The 19,748-nt window shown below is 42.2% G+C and overlaps 2 protein-coding genes and 1 long non-coding RNA gene across 4 annotated transcripts; 2 read left to right on the top strand and 1 right to left on the bottom strand.

Moving 5' to 3' along the window:
• The first annotated feature begins 12,277 nt into the window (after positions 1-12,277).
• On the top strand, positions 12,278-17,795 carry LOC115679501 (heptahelical transmembrane protein 2). Of its 2 annotated transcripts, none has more exons than XM_030603102.2 (4): positions 12,278-12,704; positions 12,843-12,935; positions 13,681-13,744; positions 16,836-17,795. In XM_030603102.2, the coding sequence occupies exons 1-4, from the start codon at positions 12,415-12,417 to the stop codon at positions 17,508-17,510; spliced, it is 1,122 nt and encodes a 373-aa protein (XP_030458962.2). In that variant the 5' UTR covers positions 12,278-12,414; the 3' UTR covers positions 17,511-17,795. The 2 variants fall into 2 exon arrangements, with proteins under 2 accessions (XP_030458962.2, XP_030458961.2); XM_030603101.2 differs by having other exon boundaries at positions 13,681-13,753.
• LOC130137942 (uncharacterized) lies at positions 12,942-13,647 on the top strand. The gene is made up of 2 exons (XR_008816387.1): positions 12,942-13,246; positions 13,358-13,647. It is a non-coding gene; the product is annotated as an uncharacterized LOC130137942 (long non-coding RNA).
• Positions 17,796-18,087: 292 nt separating the features above from the next.
• Positions 18,088-18,729, bottom strand: LOC115679502 (uncharacterized). The gene is made up of 2 exons (XM_030603103.2): positions 18,476-18,729; positions 18,088-18,391 (listed from the first exon to the last, which is right to left on the bottom strand). The coding sequence occupies exons 1-2, from the start codon at positions 18,694-18,696 to the stop codon at positions 18,259-18,261; spliced, it is 354 nt and encodes a 117-aa protein (XP_030458963.1). The 5' UTR covers positions 18,697-18,729; the 3' UTR covers positions 18,088-18,258.
• Between the last annotated feature and the right edge of the window lie 1,019 nt (positions 18,730-19,748).

Genomic DNA, 19,748 nt, shown 5'->3' with positions numbered 1-19,748 from the left:
TAAGGATTCACCACAGTTCCATCGGACGAGAATCCCGGCAATCCGTCGAACCCTTGGAGAGGACTGACCAAGTCCCCATCGAGCCATATAAACCAGGCTTCGTAACGGTGGGGAACCATGTTCTCAACATCCTCTTGCACCTAAATGGGGGTGGTAAACTTACGGTAGGGGGTATCATCTTCTACATCTACTATATCTATGATAGACACATGCATCTCTACGGAAAGTCCATGTCGAACGGGAGACGGCATCACCATACCTACAAATCTATGAAAATTAAGAAGTAAGTCACAACTTAGTAAGTAAAACTCACTAAACTCTGGATAAGAGGACACCTCGCCATCAAATAAAGCACATGGCATAGCCACATCAATTGATGGCAGATCAATAGCAAAGATGCTTCAAACACACTTGTTCTTGTACATAAGACGATCTCAATTTGCCTTTCGATTCAAGCAACAACACTTTAACCAAGAGTATGCACATAAGAGATTCATTATCTCAACCATTGGTACGGTTTTTACGGAAATTCTCCAGGCAACGTCCCTTAATCAAGGGCGACGGCTATTCATCCGAACTTAATCGGGCAACGTCCCCAATCAAGGGCGATGGCTATATTTCCTCGTGTGACCATGCCAACAAGCATCATACCAACATGAGTACTTCACATGAAGTATGTGCTATGCAATATAACCTCTAAAATCTTATGTCATGCTAGGCTCGAAACCAAGTTCATGGTTCGAACCAACCGGTCATGGCACCGATCTACACCAAGTAAGGCTTGGATCGGTACACCTTAATACCGACCCTTTAAGTAAGGTTCGTTCCGACATGCCTCGATACCAATCCGAGCCAAGCGAGACTCGTTCATGACCCGGACGTTGTCACGCCCCGAACCCACAGGTGCGCTAACATCCCGCCAAAGGTCATGAAATGGCAACGTCCTAGGATGCGTCGCCGACCCAATCGATCTAACTTACGATTAAACGCATGCGGAAGCGAACTTGAAAACCCCAACAACAATCAATAAAACGGGATAGTAAGGAAAATACTTTGATTAAGAAAACAGTGAAGCCATTTTATAAATACAATGTTAACCCAAAGAAGATACAATATACAGGCCTATTACAAAGACGTTTTCCTCCAAGACCAAACATGCAAAAAGGGATGTAGATGGTCGGGTTAACCTAGCTTCGCTATCAAAAGGGGGCGATCAAAACGATGGAATATCCAAACCCATCATCAAACCCGGTGATATCCGGGAGGAGGCCCCGGGTCGGACTCCACTTTGTCCACTTCGGACTTCATGTCATCCAGACCAGTATCCGAATCGGTAACAGTTCCGTCAGGAGGATCGAGATCCAAGGGATCCCAAATCTCATCTCCAGTGCCACCATCTAGGGGTCCATCAAAGCCCCTTATCGGGCCAAATCACCTACCCCCTTCCCTAATGAACCATGCTACGAATTCATGCGACTGCCACAGATCAAGCCCCTCGTCAACCCAGACGGTTGACATATGCTTCTCATAAACCCTACCCGGTCTCACCGGAAACTCTACAAATATCGTACTCATATCCATGGGCACACCAAAACGCATCGGAGGGTGGTTCATAGTCGAGGGTCTGAAAAACAGTTAACAAACAACGATGAGATAAACTTAGCGAGTTAACATCCTAAGCCTCGATTAGGAGGTCAACTCATCTCGAATGCACCTAAAACATACAATTTAGCCCGACGTACACAACATGCCATCACACAATCGTAGGTAATCTTACATTGCCATGGCACACGCCCTGCACATTATCAATCCCCATATATAATCATCAAATAATAAGCATATAATGCAATCAGAATATGCAGCAGCTTTCCTATGCACAATGCATCCACACAAATCCCGATTATAAGGTGAAACAGCTTTGGCCCGTCCCATACCGTGCCTCACGGTTTCATCCCATAATCAAGCGCAATGCTACCACACTCTATCATGCGTATTCCGATTACTATGGCCACTCAGGGCACGACACAACCCGCGATATTCGTATCAGGTTGGCGGTCTTCCGGCATAACCGGGCATCGTCCCGTCCCATTGGGCATGGCATCGTCTCACCCAACCTCAATGACGGCATCCCATAAAAGGAGTTCATTCCGAATTCAATTTGCGAACGACTCCATCTCACCCTTTTCCCTGCGACAACATCCAATTACCAAATTGGTCACAACCTGTCAAGGCCACGGCCAAATCCTAGGTTGACGATCTTCAGGTATAACCAGGCACAATTGGAACTTTTAGGTGATCATGCACACATAGCAATCACTCAAGTCTCATTATTATCTTTCTCAATTTAGCCAATGCAGACATGATCCATGCTAATACGTCAAAATATTGCAACTTTCACACGTAAAAATGCACAAAAATAATCACACGTGATAACGTACATATAATTAAATCATCAAATTTGACATGCTTCCATATTTAAATATCTTCGCCCTATTCCACTCATAAAATTTGACATATAAACCCGACATCTCAAAATTTACTATTCATATGCCCGCAATTCATCCTTGAAAATAGCAATACAATTCATTTAGCTATACCAGCTAATTTATACGACAATTTCCAACATAGGCATCACAATTCAAGCCTAAAACAATCACAAATTATTATTAAAAACTACACAAATTAATTAATAAAATATTAATATTTAAATTCCTAAAATTAATTTGTTTAATAAGATAATATTAATTATAAAATAATCCGATAGCTTATCGTCAAATCCTTGATAGCTTATCTTCAAAACCTCGATAGCTTATCGCCAAAACCTAGCTTATCGCCAAAACTCCGATAGCTTATTGTCAAATCCTCGATAGCCATCGCAATATTGGCAATAGCTTATCACTAAAATCTCGATAACTTATCGCATTTTTCCGATAACTTTTCAAGTTCACTTATCACTTATCGCGATAACTTATCAACTAATCCTTAATTAATTAGCACTAAGCATAATTAATTTAAACTAACTCATCCTAATCAAGTTTAACATACTAATCAAGGGATTAGAGCGATAACTCACCCGTAAACGATTCCGATTACACGGACGCGACGGCGGCGGTAAGGGCTATGCGTGACACGGTCCAAAAATGACACGGAATGAAGATGTCAGATGGGTCTCAGCTGAACAGCAGCTGGACAACAACGAGGGAGAGGTAGACCGGCGTGCGGGTGGCTTGGACAGATGGTGTACGACGATTGCGATCACGATGGTGGATGATGGTGGCTTGGGGGGGGGGGGGGGCAAAAACAACATCCAAGGGGGGGAAAGGTGGTGAGGATGGTGGCTGGAAATGGTGAGTGCATAAGGGAGAGTAGAGGGAGAGAGGGGAGAGAGAAAGAGTGAGAGAACTAAGATATTTTCATGCAAGGCTTGTTCTTCAAGCTTAATTTAAGTCAAAATTCATCATGTCTTCTCATAAATAATCAGGACTTTCTCTCCTTTTTGTCACTTCTCAATTAAAACTAGAAGGGCAAAATGGTAATTTCACAAAGTATAAAATACTATGCACCTATACGAGCTAGAATTTTGTACGGGCTCGTATAAATCAAGTTTGGGCTCAAACGAATAAAGAATGGGCTTGAAAATGTTATTGGGCTCAAACTTGGGCTTGAATAAGGTAAAGTGGGCTTAGTGGGCCTCATTGGGCCCACTTGAAATTTCTTGGGCCCAAGTGGCCGAAGCCCACATTGGGCGTGAGGCCCAATGTGCCTTCGCTATGTCCACTTCCTCGTGGCCTTCAAATCTCGGCCCGTTAACTCCTTTTCCGAGAGTTTCGAGCAAACTGATAAATCGGAGGACTAACAAGGCGACGTCCAATAGCTTTGTCTTGAAATCCTCAAAAGATCGACACCCAATTTCGGACTCTAATTCATGGTCAAAATTGATCGATTGCAACTTTAGTATATCTCAAACTGACATGTGACTTTTAGGAGTTACGCGTATTCGACCCGTGGTTGATTTAATATCAATCCACGTTTAAGCTTTCTCGAGCCATGGATGATCTTGGTTGTCATGTAATTGCGAGGGATCAATCACTAGTTCCGAAATACACAATCATTAGGAATTGGTTTAGGGTCATTCGCAATCCATACAATGGTTAGACGGAATCACCCATGATCCAATTGTATACAATTGGCGAAACATTATATAACCATTCCTTGATCGGTCTATAATGACTCAAAATTGTCCATCGTCAATCTTTATGGTCGAATTGTCAATCTATGGTCGAGTTCTCAGGTCGTGCGTACTTAATTCCTTAATAGTCTTTCCCTAATGGTTAGTCTCTCACGAGTGATCAATTCAGAGTGACATTTAACTAACGGTGCATCAATGAATAATCACTTCATTATATCCCGATTAGGGTCGAAATTTGAGGATGTCACAGACATGCTTTCACGCATAATACCAAATGCATGAGCAAACCTTACAAATGCATGTACATGTGTAGCTTGACTCGCCCAACAAATCACGGAATTTACGCAATAGTATACAATCAGATCGCGGAATTCAGGCAAGCACAAAAAAAAACATGACTCGCCCAACAACGCAACACATCATCCTAGTCAAGGTTTAGTAAGTCTACTTACAACCCTCCAAGGTCGTGGCCGGCGGTGGCCTAGTGGTGAGTCGAGTGACACGGCGTGGCACAGGCACAGGCGCAGCCAAGAGGGAGTGAGGATGAGAGAGAGAGAGAGAGAGAGTATGTGTGGTGATGATGGAGTGGTGAGCCAAAGGGTGAAATGCAAGAAGGAGCTCCTCTATTTATAGACCTCAACCTCATCATTGCTTTGCCAATTTGACCAATAGAAATCTTTGAAGTGGCAAGCCTAGTTTGATGAGTTCGCTAGCCTAACAAGAAGAGTTAGCAAGCCTAATGAGATGGTGTGGCAAGCCTAAGCCTTAAATGGACATTTGTCTTCTTTATATTGGGCCACTTAAGGTGTGAATCATCTTATTATTAATGAAGTGTAATGATGTAGGAGACACCTAAGCTAGATGACTCACTCTCCATTATCTAATGTCTAGATTTGGTGTAATCATAAGCTTTGGATTTGATCTTATGCATTACTTGCTCTCAAAGACAAACCCTCTCTTTCTAGAGTATTCTATTTTGTCCATTTTTTCAAGAAATAAAGCAATCATGAGGACTAGGCCAAAGGAAGTACTAATTTGGTCGGGTATGAGTTCCTCGTGTCCATCCACGATCGACTATGCCTACTAAATCGAGCTTCGTAGCCGAGTCACCGTCGGAAGTGGCTGGCCATGGCCAAAGTTGTTTTGAATGACTAAGTCGGTGGCCCACGTCGAGGGCACAATGGCCGGAACTGATCGGGCGCATGGCCTAGCAGACTGAGCACACGGCCCGTGCATGGCCTGGCTCGCGGCCTGTCCGCCAGGTTCTCGGCATGGACGGGCGCGTGGCTGGGCGCAGGGCAGAGCCGCTGGCCGAATAGATTGGGCACATGGCCCGCGCACGACCTGGCGCGCGACCCATCCGCAGCGTCCACAGGTTGGACAGGCACATGGCCTGCGCTTGAGCTGGCATTTGGCCTTACGAAAGGGTCCAAGTTAGTCATGTGGCTGGCTTGTGGCTTGGCACATGGCCTGGCTCACGGCTTAGGCACATGACTCATTCGGCAAAGTCATCGAACCAATCCGCGACCGATCCATTACCAGTCCGTGATCCATCCAAGTGGTTTATGGCCAGTCCATGACCGGTTCATAACCAAGCATACTTAATTCGTGGATGACCCCCGGTTGTCATGTAATTGTGCTAGATCGATCGTTTCGTGACCAACACACAGTCGCACGGATAGATCTATGGTTGTCCGCGATCGGTACATGACCATGCGGAACCACCCTCAACCGGAATAAGACCACACGGAATCTATCAATGATCGTCCATCGATTCATGATGGTATAGGACTGTCCCACGATCAACCCTTATGGTCGAAAAGTCAATCCATGGTCGAATAGGTCGGGTTACTTGTATGATCATTGGATTGATTCGTTGCCGATCCCTTGATGATTCCAGGGCCAATCCTTCGATCAAACCATGGCCGATCCCTTAATTACCCTTCCGATCGTATTGATAGGTCCATGACCGATTTCTCTCACTATCGGCACACCAGTTTTATAGCCATCTCTTAAAGCCAAAATCATGGATGTCACAAATGTGATATCTCACACTAGGCAAATCCTTAAGGCTACGCATGACAACCATTCTGTGCCTGGGAACAGATTCTGGTCAGAAATGATTATTTTTTATTCTGTGCCAAGAAACTGATTCTGAGCATTTAAAGGCGTTTGGTAACGGCTCAAAATTTCTGTTCCTGAAATAGTAAAAGAACATAAATGCGTTTGGTAGCGGCATAAAATTTCTTTTTATTAATAATATTTTAATAACATTTTAAATATTTTAATATTTCTTTCTTCTTTTTTTTCTTCTCCTCCTTCTTGGCCATGGCCAGTAAAATATTTTTTAATTAATAATAATTTTATTAAAAATAAATTTTTTATTTTTTTTGGCCATGGCCGGTAAAAAATTTTCTTATAAAATTTTTTTTATTAATATTTTTTTAAATATTTTACTAAAAAAAATTTTATTGAAAATATTTTTTTATTTTTTTTTGCCTTGGCCTGGTCGCTGGCCATGGCTGGTAAAATATTGTTTTTATAAATATTTTTTTATTAATAATATTTTAATAAAAAAAATTTATTGAAATTATTATTTTTATTTTTTTTTTGCCATAGCCTGGTCGCTGGCCATGGCTGGTAAAATATTTTTTTATAAATAATTTTTTTATTAATAATATTTTTTATGAAAATTTTTTTTTTATTTTTTTCGCCATGGCCTGATCGCTAGTCATAACCGGTAAAATTTTTTTTATTTTTTTTCTCCATGGCCGGTAAAAAAAATTTATTAATAATATTTTTTTTATTTTTTTCGCCATGGCCTGGTCGCTGCGATGGCCAGTAAATTTTTTTTATTAATAATATTTTTTTATTAAAATATTTTAATCTCACCAGATACGGCGAGGGTGGCCCTCGCGCCGGACATTAGAAGCTATATTAAAAACCAAGAAAAAGAAGAAAAAAAAAACTGATTCTCATTTTTGTTCCCAGAATCAAGAAGCTACTTTTTTTTTATTCTTGATTCTGCTCCAAAAATTTGTGCCCAGAATCAAAAAATTAAACAAACGGATTTTTATTCCCAAACTGATTTTGGGAACAAAAGAACAGAATCAAACACTATTTGGCAAGTTGCCATCTCAGCCTAACCCTTCCCCCTCTTACTAAGACTACAGAATGTTCTGAATACCTTTACACTTGGCAGAAATATAAGTTGCCATCCTAAGATTACATTTTCTAGTATCATGACCAATATGAACTTCCAATGTAGGGTGCCTATCCAGAAGTTTTCGCAACTCCAGTACCCATAAGTGCTACATTAGATTTGAATCAGATTTGAGGTTCTCTATGAAATGAGGCATGGAACAAAGCCACTACAAAGAAGTTCTGGGAGTTACGAAGGAATCTTCAAGCTTCGAATTGATTCACAACGATTCTTTCCTTTTTCATATAAGAAATTCATGTTGTCATTAACCATTTAAGATAGTATTTAGTATGTATACGTATGTACATAGGTTTATCCTTTCTACAAATGGTCAAATGGGAGCAAAAATTTCCAGGAACATTTGGAGCATTTCGTTTCGCTTCTGAATCCCAAACAATCCATTTACGAGTTAAAGTCAATGTGTGGGTGTGTGTGTGTGTATATATATATATATATATATGTGTGTGTGTGTGTGTGCGCGCGCGCGCGCGCGTGTGTGTGTGAATATCTATAGGAGATCATATAAAAGGGATACACAAGAACGAACGGGTTACCTACTCTTAATGGTCAAAGCGAACCCTTTTAAAAATCGCGAGGGTTCAAGTCCCTCTATCCTCAAAAAAGGACTGCGAAAGCAAAAGCCTATGAGGTCGCTTCTATAACTAGATAACCAGCACCGAAAATCATCTTTACATTGGATCGTTGGACGAAACGGAAGATATTACCAATACATAGAAGTACATTTCTCCCTCGTGTTCAGCTATAGTAGTAACCCCTGAATCTAGGGAAGGCTATTGGATCAAATGACAAAGACATTGTTGAGAAAAGAACACTCATCCATAAATCGGTTACCGGTACCAATAAGATAAAGAAATGTAACCAATATTTATTGGAAAAAGCAACCCCAAAGATTTTGGACCAAATGAAGTAGAAGAACCCAGATTTCAACTGAACAAATTTGACACATGAAAAAACCAAAAGCTTTGCCCTACTTCTCTATCTATCCAAGGGATGGAAGGAAAAAGCTTTTGATGTCGCTCGCCTCTACTATGGGAATTGCTTTTGCTTTCTTTTCCTTTGGCTACTAAGATGAAGAAAATATAATAAAAAAGACAATAAAAGAAAATGAAATAATAAAAAAGAATAAAGTAATAAAATATGAAATATAGAATTTATTCTTACTTTATTTGAAGATGAAGCCGTGGGTCATTTTTGTACTTCACTGATCCAATTTGAGTACCTCTATAGGACAGACTTCAACAGAAAACCGAAGAGTAACGGTAGCAAGTGGATCACATCTAGACAAATAGAAGTAGGGCGACGAACAATTTATGGTTTCCGATAAGAAAAATTTCCTCATTTGTAACAAATAGTTATCTTGCAACGAAATGACCTGGCCCAATAGAGAAATCCCAATGACTTGGGTCTATCCAGTCTAATTCAGGACCAGTAATTAAACGCTACATTAATAGTGGAGAGGAATCAATAAATCTTTATATGAGAGACCTTCCATCACTAGAATTTGTCCTTTAATCCTAGAGGCAAGGACTTCAGTCGCCTCATCTATCCTCCTGAGGAGAGGTTTGGTGAATTGGGTAGTTTCAATCAATCACAACACGAGCTCGCTCACTCAATTTGAACACCTTTCCCGCACAAGTCTTTCCATGCTCTGGACCCCACACAATTGGATTATCAATCACTTTGTTAGATTTTATTCACATGTATTTTATGATGTAGGATGACATTAAATAAAGTTAAGTCATCTTCATATGGATTTGAGTAATTCTTGTCGGATTGGATTACCCAAGCACAAAAAACCACGAATTGATGAGAAACAGTAGCTTTTGCTCCGATATCGGTTATTGCGCAACATAATAGCGCGTGATCCACCACAATTGCGACATGAATAGAGAAATAAATAAGACATGAAGAAGACAACATATAGGGATTTATATGATTTGGTCCAAAATTGAAATCCACATTCATGGGGAGAATGGTAGTGACAAATCCACAATGAACAACATAGATCACAAGCTTAGGGCTATGGCTTTCTCAATTCCAGGCCTTAATTACATCCTATCAATGTTTTCCTCTCAAGACTCTCAAAGAAACCCTAAAAACACCCTCAAGAGACAAATGTGAGTCTTCCTCTCAAATGAGTTAATCAAATGACTAATGTCTAAACGAGGTCTATCCAGAATTACACCAGTGGGGGCCGAAATTGGGTTTTTTAATCAATGACAATCCAAGCCCGCCCATCAATTTTGAACGCCTTTCCCACTTCAAGTTTCTCCATGATTGTTGGGCCCTACATGACTGGAATATCAATAACCTTTATTAGATTTTGTCACCGTTGATACGCACTTCTTACAATTAGGGCTGTCAAAATGGATAGAAAATCAATATCTCAAACCACATTGAGTCAAATGGGTCACGATGGATAAGCTAAAACGAAAATGGGTGTTAGTAGGTCTGCTAGAAACCCACTCTCAGCCCAAGGTCTCCTTCACTCGTCTCTTCGCTCTGTCTCTCCTTCGTTACCAACTATTCCCGATTCTTGTATCGGTGAGCTCTCTTGCTCCATTCCTATCAGCATCGCCGCCGCACCTATTTCCAGCGTTGCCGTCACCCACCTCCGGTCATCTACCTCCATATCAAAGTTTTGCCTATGGATTTTCACAGGGTCTCTGTTTTTCAACGATGGGTAATTTCGATGATCGTCTCTTCTCAAATTCCCAAATTCAAATGGAGTTCACAACAAACAGTAGTAGAAAAATACCCAAAGTTCAAATCAAAGCAAAATCAACAACGAACCCAATGAACCAAGCAAAAGGCAATGCTCACTAGAATGAAACTGTGAGTCGAGACCGGCGTCGACAGGATTTCGTCACCGCGGCGACCAAGAGGACGTCGGCAAACCCAGGGCCAAGGCAGCGACCACTGAGATGGTCGTGATCTCTCCACCAAAACCTCAAGGAGGAGTTAGTGGCCTCCAAGTCCTCGATCTCTCTTTCGCGACCTTGCTGAAATTCTCATATCACTCCTTGCAAAAACAGGCGTGGCACGTGATATGCTCCACATTGCAGGACCTACACCACACGAACTCGCACAATGACTTGGTTTCATTCCATAAGAAGCGCGCTCACTCGTGGCATTTTGTCGAGTGAGCTAGTGTCGATAACGAGTCTGTTGGGATTGCAAAATTAATTATCTAAACCTAAACCCAAATTATCCAAAACTCGAACAGACCAATAATCGAGCATCAGCAATACCAAATCCAATCCATAGCTAAACGGAGCGATATTGAAAATGACGCCAAGCTCAAATCATCCAAATCGAACCTGCTCAAAACTGTGAAAATAAAATTCAAAATAATTTTAGTTCGATACCCTCAAAATTCAAATCATTATTGCCATCCCCGCCCATTCGCCATTAGAGATGTTAGCTCTCTCTCTCTCTCTCTCTAATCTCTTCTTTGCACTACTTCTTAGCAGCGATCCCATGATCAAAACCATTCATTAAAGCCCCCTTAAGCTCTTTTGACGTTATAATTTGCGACATCAACTTGACCTTTCATGGGTGACAAAATGCAACCGAATCATGCATATCTGGTTACAATAACGCGACATTAGCACTAAGCCTTAGAAATTTTTGGGTGCAATTTGGGTCCAAACCTTGGAAAACGAAGAACATTTGGTCTCGACCGAAAAAGAAAAAGAAAAGGAAAAGGAACCTTCGGATTGGAACAAGTTGATGAGCAACCTGTAGAAACTTAGGAATGGAATTTTTTTGTACAAGTTGATTGAACATTTGGTCTCAACCGAAAGAAGAAAAGTCCACCCCGCGACCACGAGCATATAAAAGAGGGCCCCACTTCTGGCTGGCTTGAAGGGTTTTTTCTAGAAGCCCATAAACGAAAGTACCCGATCCTTTTCCAAATATATTACGGCTTTTCTAGGAAGACGAAAATCATTTTTCCAGGCCATAAATAAAGAGATCCGGTAATTGGAAAACCCATTAAATAACCCATAAATTTCATCGACCAATTAAATCGAAATCTCTTAAAATTTCAAAAATGAGTGGTTCATAATCCGAAAACTCATTAAATAGCCTATATATCTCATGAACCGATTAAAGCGAGACACAAAAACAGTAAGATCCTTACCGGTGGCTCACCAATTCTATGCACCGTCATCGCCTCCCCCTGGTCCCCTCACTCTCTCTACATTGTCAGGTTTACTTTAAATTTCAAATTCTTTTTGCAATTTCTTTTACCTTATAACGGAATTTGCCCTTGCTGATCAAGAAATGCCCACACGTCATGCGCGTGCACTGCGGCCACGCCGGATCTTTCACCAGCATTTAGCTTCCGGGCCTAATAAAACCCATTTATCAAGTATAATTGATCTTCTAAGATAAATTCAAGTAAGGGGGCTATTTTGAGAAAATGCACTCACTTGAGGGGGTTAATTGAAAATTTTAAAATTGAATACACTTTCTTTTAAAAATTGAATAATTGAATACATAAACAATATTGACTATTATCTAGAAACTCATTGCCACTTTTTCTTTTCAGGGATTCGCTCCACACATGCACGGGGCGTGAAATTACATTTCAGTCCGTCCGCCAGTTTTGAATTCTTGCGCACACCAGGAAGGTATAAGAAAAAAAAAAAGGGAAAAATATCTGGAGCCGCAGTAAAAATGAAATGCGAGTCTCGCGGGGCCAACGGTGAAAAGACGCTGTCCAATAGGAAAGCAGGCAAGTCAACAAAAAGTCAAACGTGAAGGGACACGTGTCGCGAATCGCACCGTCCAAGTCACTTTCGATCTCTCTTTTTACTGGCCTGTGCCTGTATATAACGTAGAATCAGAGCCCCTCGAAATGGACGGGAGATCATCAGCAAAGAGACGAGAGGTCGGGGAAGAAGAAGGCCGAGAAGCGTCCGCCGGAGCGCTCGCCGGAAGATCGTCCGCGCTCCGATCTCCGGCGGCGGGCGGCGAGCTCGGGACCGGGAGGCAAATGAGCGGGAGCGACCGCCGGCATCACCAGCAGCAGCAGCAGCCGGCGCACCGCCGTCGCCGGAGCGGGGGCGGGATGGAAACCGAGCGGCTCAAGGCGGGGGAGAAGGAGGGCGCGGCGGCGGAGAGGAGGGAGAAGAGGTTCGAGAGGAGGCTCGTGAAGTTCGATGAGCTGCCGGATTACATGAAGGACAACGAGTACATACTGGACCACTACCGGTGCGAGTGGCCGCTGAAGGACGCGATCCTGAGCGCCTTCGCCTGGCACAACGAGACGCTCAACGTGTGGACGTGCGTACGCAAACCTCGAGCGGGAGCCTTCCGATTCCGCGGATCGATGTTTCCTTTTTTCTTTTTTTTCAAGTGCTGGTGGTGATTCGATCGATCGATCGATTGATCGCGTTCTTTGTTCGCGATTGCGTGTGACAGGCATTTAGGGGGATTCATCATCTTCGTGACGCTGACGGTGATGAGCTTGATAGAGAAGACGGGGACGCGAGGCTTGCTCGGCGATTTCTCCAGGTGCGTTCGTCGACTGATCGATCGATTGATCGCCGATGGAATTCCTTCTCCGGTCTTCGTTTTCCGTCGTTTCTTCTCTCGGTTCGCGTGCTCTTCTCCATTTTTTTGAGTTTCTCCATGCATGTTCGTTCAGCGATGCTTCTGGCAGGAGATTCGGTTCTGTCAAAGATGAACTATTTACGGTTTCTGCCACGGCCTGAATTATCGATAAACTTAGATACTGCCTAAGAGCCAGAGGCACTAGCCAACAAAGATCCCATTCACAATCAGCTCGCGACATTCGCGGCTCCGCACCGAGCGTTCCGACATGAGTAATCGAAATTCGAATGACCCTTTCGTTGTTTTTTGAGCGATTTTTCGATAATCCAAGGGGCACGAACTCAGCAGCGGCCGGCTCGCTTCCTGTTCTTGCAATTTTGTAGCTCACTCCCTGAATAGAGAGAGCTGGAGAGAAGTTGACTAAGCCCTCTTCCATCACATACAGTGAAAGTGAGATAGACGTTGATGGATGAAAACCAGTGCCGGAACTTTGCTAGAACCAGATTACCTTAGTCGTATTGCTATCTTGGACTCACCCCACCCTTCACCTTTGTCGGTCATCAGATGATGTAGTAGCAAAAGAAGCTTCCTGTGAAAGGAATTTCTGTTGAACGATAATGTACGCGTGTGCAGTTGTCATTCAGATTGAACTGGAGATATTCTTTGTTTATTCCATTGAATCTATTGCTTTTCTGGGTGGGATCAGGGCCACCGTCCCAGCGGATTCGACGACGATCGTGATCAAGAACGCGAGCGCCTCCGCCAACGCGGTCGGTAACGTACGTCCTCTCTCCCTCCCGCCCCCCTACCCCCTTATCTTTATTTCCAACGCGTGTCGTTGGGTTTACTATAGTCTCTCTCCTGTGCATGTTTATCTTGATTCAAATCCAAACCCCCCCTTCTTTGTTCGAAGGCGGGTTTTCTTTTGTCCGATTTTCAAACGTTGAAACAAAACAAAACCTTAAAAAAAAGGTCAAAAAAGAAAGGGCGAAAATTTGTTGAGTTATAACATGTCCTGCCGATTACCAATCACTTTATAAAGAGAGACGGAGACAACGATACATGGGCATTAGCTGGGCATGGGGCATAAAAAAGCAGAGGAACGTGAGAAAGTGACGCTGGATTTGATCGGTGTTGGACCCGCGACTGCCTCATCTAGGGCTGTACTAGTCAAATCTACATTGTTTGTTAGGGCTCCTTATATATAATATATATATTTGGTCAAATAGGGCTCCTTATGTTTTAATTGTCCCACTAGTCGTCGTCCTCCACGTCCTTTCAAGTATAAATAATAAGATTAGTAATATAAGCAGTCTCTATATAAGAGGATAGAAAGACTTATCCGGAAAGGCGGAGGAGGTGACGTGCGGAAGAGGCTAATTATAGATTACGTAAACAAGAGTGCTGCGAGAAATGATAATTCGAACATTTCATTGTTTCGTCTACGAGTAATTCTATATATAAGTAAAGTCCAATCGGATTGATGGTAAGTTTAGTCTTTTCCCGAGGATAAACGTATTGGTAAGCTTCTCTAATAAAATATGTTTGTTGTCGTCGATGCAAAGAAAATCCTCTTTCGGAGACTGATTTTTGTCGAATTGCGAGTTTTGAGAAAATTTATCCGTGAGATTTTACGAGGCTTTTACTGACTGTTCTAAAATTTTAAGCTATTAAAATATGTAAATGATTTAACACTTTCATTTGCATGTAGTCCGGACTTTGACCTACGATAAAAGTGTGAAAATACAAAATAGGAAAGGCAAATAGAAGTCTAGAAAGATTATAATTCGGGACCTCTTGCTCTAATATCACGAAAGATTTTGTGGATCGACTTCAACTGTTTAGAAATTTAAATTGTTAGGTGAAGGCTTTGATTAATATATCTGAATATTCTAACATTCTCCGGCCTTAATTTTGATTCGTGAGTTATGAAATATGGAAAGCACTCATATGCAAAGCTCAACTAGTATTAAAAGTCAGGGATGTTCACATTTGTATCCTCCCATCAGAAGTATGGGAAGAGATAAATGCTTTAATTATTAGACGCGGAGGAAAACATGGTTTTGTATTTTTCAATTCACGTGGTGCATGATGCTATCTGAAGATGCCACCTCTTCTTTTAGTTTGGAAACTTGGCCCCCTTGTCCGTTATAAAAGTGGGAATAAATTAAAAACCAGCTTTATTCCTCGATATCCTCAGCTAACCAGCTTTATTCCTCGATATCCTCAGTTCACGTGATGGCCCTCTCTGTTTTGTAGTCTTCCTTTGTCTAGAAAGTTTGTTTCTCATTGTAATGATTCTTCGTGGTTTCTTTCGATCCCAATTCGAGTCAATTTCTCAATGCAATCAAGTGGGTATGTAGGTATGTAGTTTGCTTTGAACCCTTTTGACTGTGCGTCAGGATTTTTTTTTTTTTTTTTTGGTCAGGATTTTCATGTTGGCAAAACCTCAAACATGTGGGTTGTAGGTACTTTTTCTTCATTCATATTCACCAACCTAGAAACCAGCGGTTCTATTTCATGTAAATGACGATGGTAGTCCAACAAAATCCCATGTTAGAAGCGTATTTTTTTTTTCCTTTGCTTAGCGAAAACAAGAAAACAAGTTGTCGAAAAATTAAGTTTTTGATGTTTCATGTGATAGAAGGTTCATACGGTGTGGTCATGTCACAACCATTATCAGGAAAAATGACTCAAATCGGTCTAATTGTATCCGTCGTAATATTTTGCATTCGTCAAGGTCTAGTTTCTCTCTATTTTCCGGAATTTGTGTCCCGGGTCAACAAGTCATCGTTCTTCCCCCCGCTTTTTCTTTCTCCTGGAAAAGAAAATCTCCTTTTCATTCCCGTTTCAAGAAAATTAGGAGGGACCAATTCATATTTAAAGCCTTCACAACTTGTTAGCTCTTGTTTTTCTCACCTTCCATTAGTCCGTTCTTAGTCTCAGAGAATCTGGAGTGTGGTTTCCGTGTAAAAGCGAAATTTAGCAGAGCCCTACTCAATCAATCGCCATTGTGTCTCTATAAAATATAATTCCAATAAATTAGTTTCTTTTGCACGTTTCGTCTAGAAACTTTGATTGGGTGTCATATTATGACTTTCTTTCGATGCCGTGCGCTTCCTTTTTTCTAGATGAACAGTCTGAATTCTTCGGTGGCCTAACCAGTGATCAGCTTCTGGTCAACTTCCATTTTCTTGGTCGTTCGCCAACAAATCAGAGCTGCCAACGTATATGAAAATGAGATAATAAATCAAGCAATCTTTATCTCTTCATTATCATTCTATAGTAAAGTTGTAATTCACCAGTAAAATTACGTCAGTAGCTACAAACAAGAAGAAACAGAACCGGCCAAGCAATCCATCCATCTTTTTCTAGGATGTCTTCTGTACATATGTTACTTGTTGGAGACTGTCATCTGGATTGGTCGTTCCAAGTTGATGGTGAATGTAGATTTGTTCTTTGATAAGATGACAACCTTACACCATTCCAGTTACGGAACTGCGTACTGGTGATTTTGTGTTGGCACTGCCTCAGAATTAGCTGCAGATGAATGTTGCTCTAGTTTCGGCCTTTGCTTTGTCACTACTATTGGACATCGATAAATATGCCGATTATGAATTTGCAACATTTACCGAATCAGAATTATGTATCAAGTAGTGATGGCCTACATAAGTGTTGTTCTGTACTACCATAAAGCATTCGATCGGTATAAACGCGAGCTCAAGTGAGAGCAGCATGCATAGGTTGTACACATCTCTGTTGAAATCTCTGACTTAAAAGAAGAAATCTAATTCCTCAATGATTATGATATCATTCACAGGGGGGACTGACTGAACAAACATCCTCTTGTTTTGTCTGCAGGATTCACATTTAGGACAGATACAGCATTCATCATTCCTCGATGCCGTCGAATCCAACCATGAGAACATCCCCGGATGGCCTTGGTTCGTCTTCCTAGCCGGGGCCATGTGCTGCTTAATTTGTAGCTCCCTCTCCCACCTCCTCGCCTCCCATTCCAGAAAGTTCCACTTCTTCTTCTGGCGGCTTGATTATGCCGGGATCTCCGTCATGATCGTGTGCTCCTTCTTCGCCCCGATATACTATGCCTTCTATTGCCACCCCTATTCTTGCTTCTTCTACCTCGGCACCATAAGCATCCTTGGCACGCTCGTCATAATCACTCTTCTCTCACCCAGCCTCTCATCTCCAAAGTTCCGTCTCTTCAGGACCTCCCTCTTTCTCGCCATGGGCTTTTCTGGAGTGATTCCCGCGGTTCATGCCGTCGTTATTTATTGGGGACACCCGCACATTTTCGTCGCTCTTGGGTATGAGCTCCTGATGGCTATTTTGTACGCCTCTGGAGCGTATTTTTATGTTACCAGGATACCCGAGAAGTGGAAACCCGGAGCATTCGACATCGCCGGGCATAGTCACCAAATCTTCCACGTGCTTGTGGTTGCAGCTGCATTGGCTCACTGTGCTGCGACGTTGGTGGTCTTGGATTTCCGTCAAAGAGCACCAACTTGCGCATCATAGGGCTTAGCTACACAGCACTGAGATTTGTGAGATTGTCTTACAATTACCACGTTGCGGTAGCCATTCTGATGCAATGCAGCTTATTGGTCCCCAAAAAGAGAGAAAAAAATGATGCAGCTTCTCTGATAACTTAGCAAGGAATTGTGTAGAGTTAAATGGAGGGAGAGCAGCTCGAAAAGGTGTGCACTCGTGTTGTTGTATGCGAGCTTTTACGCGATTTTGTTTACTTTTGAATTAAGAAAACTACAATATTAGCAGAGAGATTGCTGCTCATGGTTTGCCCAAGGCTCTTCTTGAATGTTTGATTTAACACTACAAAGGATTGTTCACGCTTCGAGCATTTTGTTGGCGCAAAAAAAGCAGACATACCAGAACTTAGAAGATCCTTTGACTTGTGGAGATGAGTCTTACCTCATGCGCTCCTTGACGACCAAGATTATCAAAATTGTTCTTAAATTGATACATGAATCGCAGTGCCAAAGCTTATGCGCCATGTTGCAAGTCGACAGTGAATTTGTCCGGTGTAAGATGAAATTGATTCGGCATTCATCTTCTTTCACTCGCAAAACAGAGTGCATGATCGAATTCTTTCCATAACATTCACAGCGTTGGTTCAATGCATCCCTAGACAGTTGCAAGCAGTAACAAAGTAAAGCCATATCAACCTCACACTCTGGCACTTGGTAGTATTGTCTTCTTGAAGCCAGAGAAAATTAAACATAATGGAGCAATTCAAATCAACATTCCCTCAAGAATCTGAATCCTTGGAGACGGAAAAAATGGCAAAGATGCACAGAGGCACAACAACAAAGGCAGCAATCTTGAGCAAGTCCTCGCCCTCCTTCGAGATCGCGCCGATCCTCGACCAGTCTCCACTGTATCTGGAACACCCAACTGCTGCATCAGACCCCATGAACATGGCTTCGAAGGAACAGGGCACAATTTGAAGAGAGAAAGAGCTTTACCCGGCGTCGACGAAACCCAGTCCAAGCACTGCAATGGCAGCTTGTGCAAGGATCGGGTTCGAAACTCTCAGCGCAAAACCCGGTCGTTGCCGGGTTTTCGAGCTATGGTCAGTGAGATCTCCCTTCTTGGCCACTATGGCCAGAGACTTTCTGCCATTTATGCCCGGAAGCGGATGAGCAGGTACTTTGGTATAGATAAAGCTCGTTTGTGTGATCACCATTCGCCTCTTATACTTGGACCTATAAATGACGTTTCCCTCGCCACAAAGCCCTTTAATACCACAAAGCCAGAGGGTACAAGAAGTCCTGAAAGACCCAAAAATCTTCACGGTCGGATCAATATGACTCGATGCCTGACCGTCGGATGAGATTAAATGTCGATGGTCTGATGAGGCCGTGACAACGACACGGTAGGGAAGCCCCTCCGTTTGGTCTCGTCCTTCGCAGACTAACCAAAGTTACGAAATCAAGAGTAAAGTGGGGAATCGAACCTGCGATGGACAAACGTCTGCACGTTATGGAACGGCTATGAGTGAATTTCGATTAGCTTTTCCAAAAAGAAAAAAAATTAACCCAACTCGATTTTCCAAATTAAAAGATGAACTCTATACTTTGAGAAATAAAAATAAGGGAAAATACCATCAAAAACCCCAAACTATATCACTTGTGACAAATTTACTCTGAACTTTTTTTTGTGACACGAAAAACCTCAAATTATGCCACTTGTGACAAATTTACCCTAAACTTTTTTTGTGGCTCGAAAACTCTCAAATTATGCCACATGTGACACATTTACCCTATAATACTTTCCCACATAGGTATTTTCGTCTTTTTCCTTTTTCTTTTTTTTTTCTCTCTTACCCGACGAGGACTGCCTTCGCCGGATCCGGCGAGGGCGACCCTCGCCGGCATCGGGCGAGGGCAGCCCTCGCCTAAGTCGGGCGAAGTCGCCCTCGCCAGATCTGGCAAGGGCAGCCCTCACCGGGGAAGAGAGAAAAAAAAAACAGAAAAAGGAAAAAGACGAAAATGTCCATGGATCAAAGTATTGTGGGGTAAATGTGTCACGGGTGGCATAGTTTGAGGTTTTTCGTGTCACAAAAAAAAATTTAAGGTAAATTTATCACAAGTAGCATAATTTGAAATTTTTCGTATCATAAAAAAAAGTTCAGGGCGGTTTGGGAATTAGGGAATTTTGGTGGTATTTTCCTAAAAAATAAAGTCAAATATTGACGACCTCGCACACTGAGTCTCTGTTATCCACATATTCACCGCT

Source organism: Syzygium oleosum, unplaced genomic scaffold (assembly GCF_021117445.2).
Source record: "Syzygium oleosum isolate NSW1041296 unplaced genomic scaffold, Sole_v2.1 Sole_v2.04, whole genome shotgun sequence".
NCBI lineage: Eukaryota > Viridiplantae > Streptophyta > Magnoliopsida > Myrtales > Myrtaceae > Syzygium > Syzygium oleosum.
The sequence above is the reverse complement of the archived record's forward strand: the minus strand, read 5'-3'. Positions and strand labels throughout refer to the sequence as shown.

Excerpts from the sequence above, each read along its gene's own strand:
- LOC115679501 (XM_030603101.2), top strand. The coding sequence starts at position 12,415 with ATGAGCGGGAGCGACCGCCGGCATCACCAGCAGCAGCAGCAGCCGGCG. Across the intron at positions 12,705-12,842 it reads GAGACGCTCAACGTGTGGAC|GCATTTAGGGGGATTCATCA; the intron begins GTGCGTACGCAA and ends TGCGTGTGACAG. Across the intron at positions 13,754-16,835 it reads CCGCCAACGCGGTCGGTAAC|GATTCACATTTAGGACAGAT; the intron begins GTACGTCCTCTC and ends TTTTGTCTGCAG.
- LOC115679502 (XM_030603103.2), bottom strand. The coding sequence starts at position 18,696 with ATGGTGATCACACAAACGAGCTTTATCTATACCAAAGTACCTGCTCAT. Across the intron at positions 18,392-18,475 it reads CTGGGTTTCGTCGACGCCGG|ATACAGTGGAGACTGGTCGA; the intron begins GTAAAGCTCTTT and ends TGGGTGTTCCAG.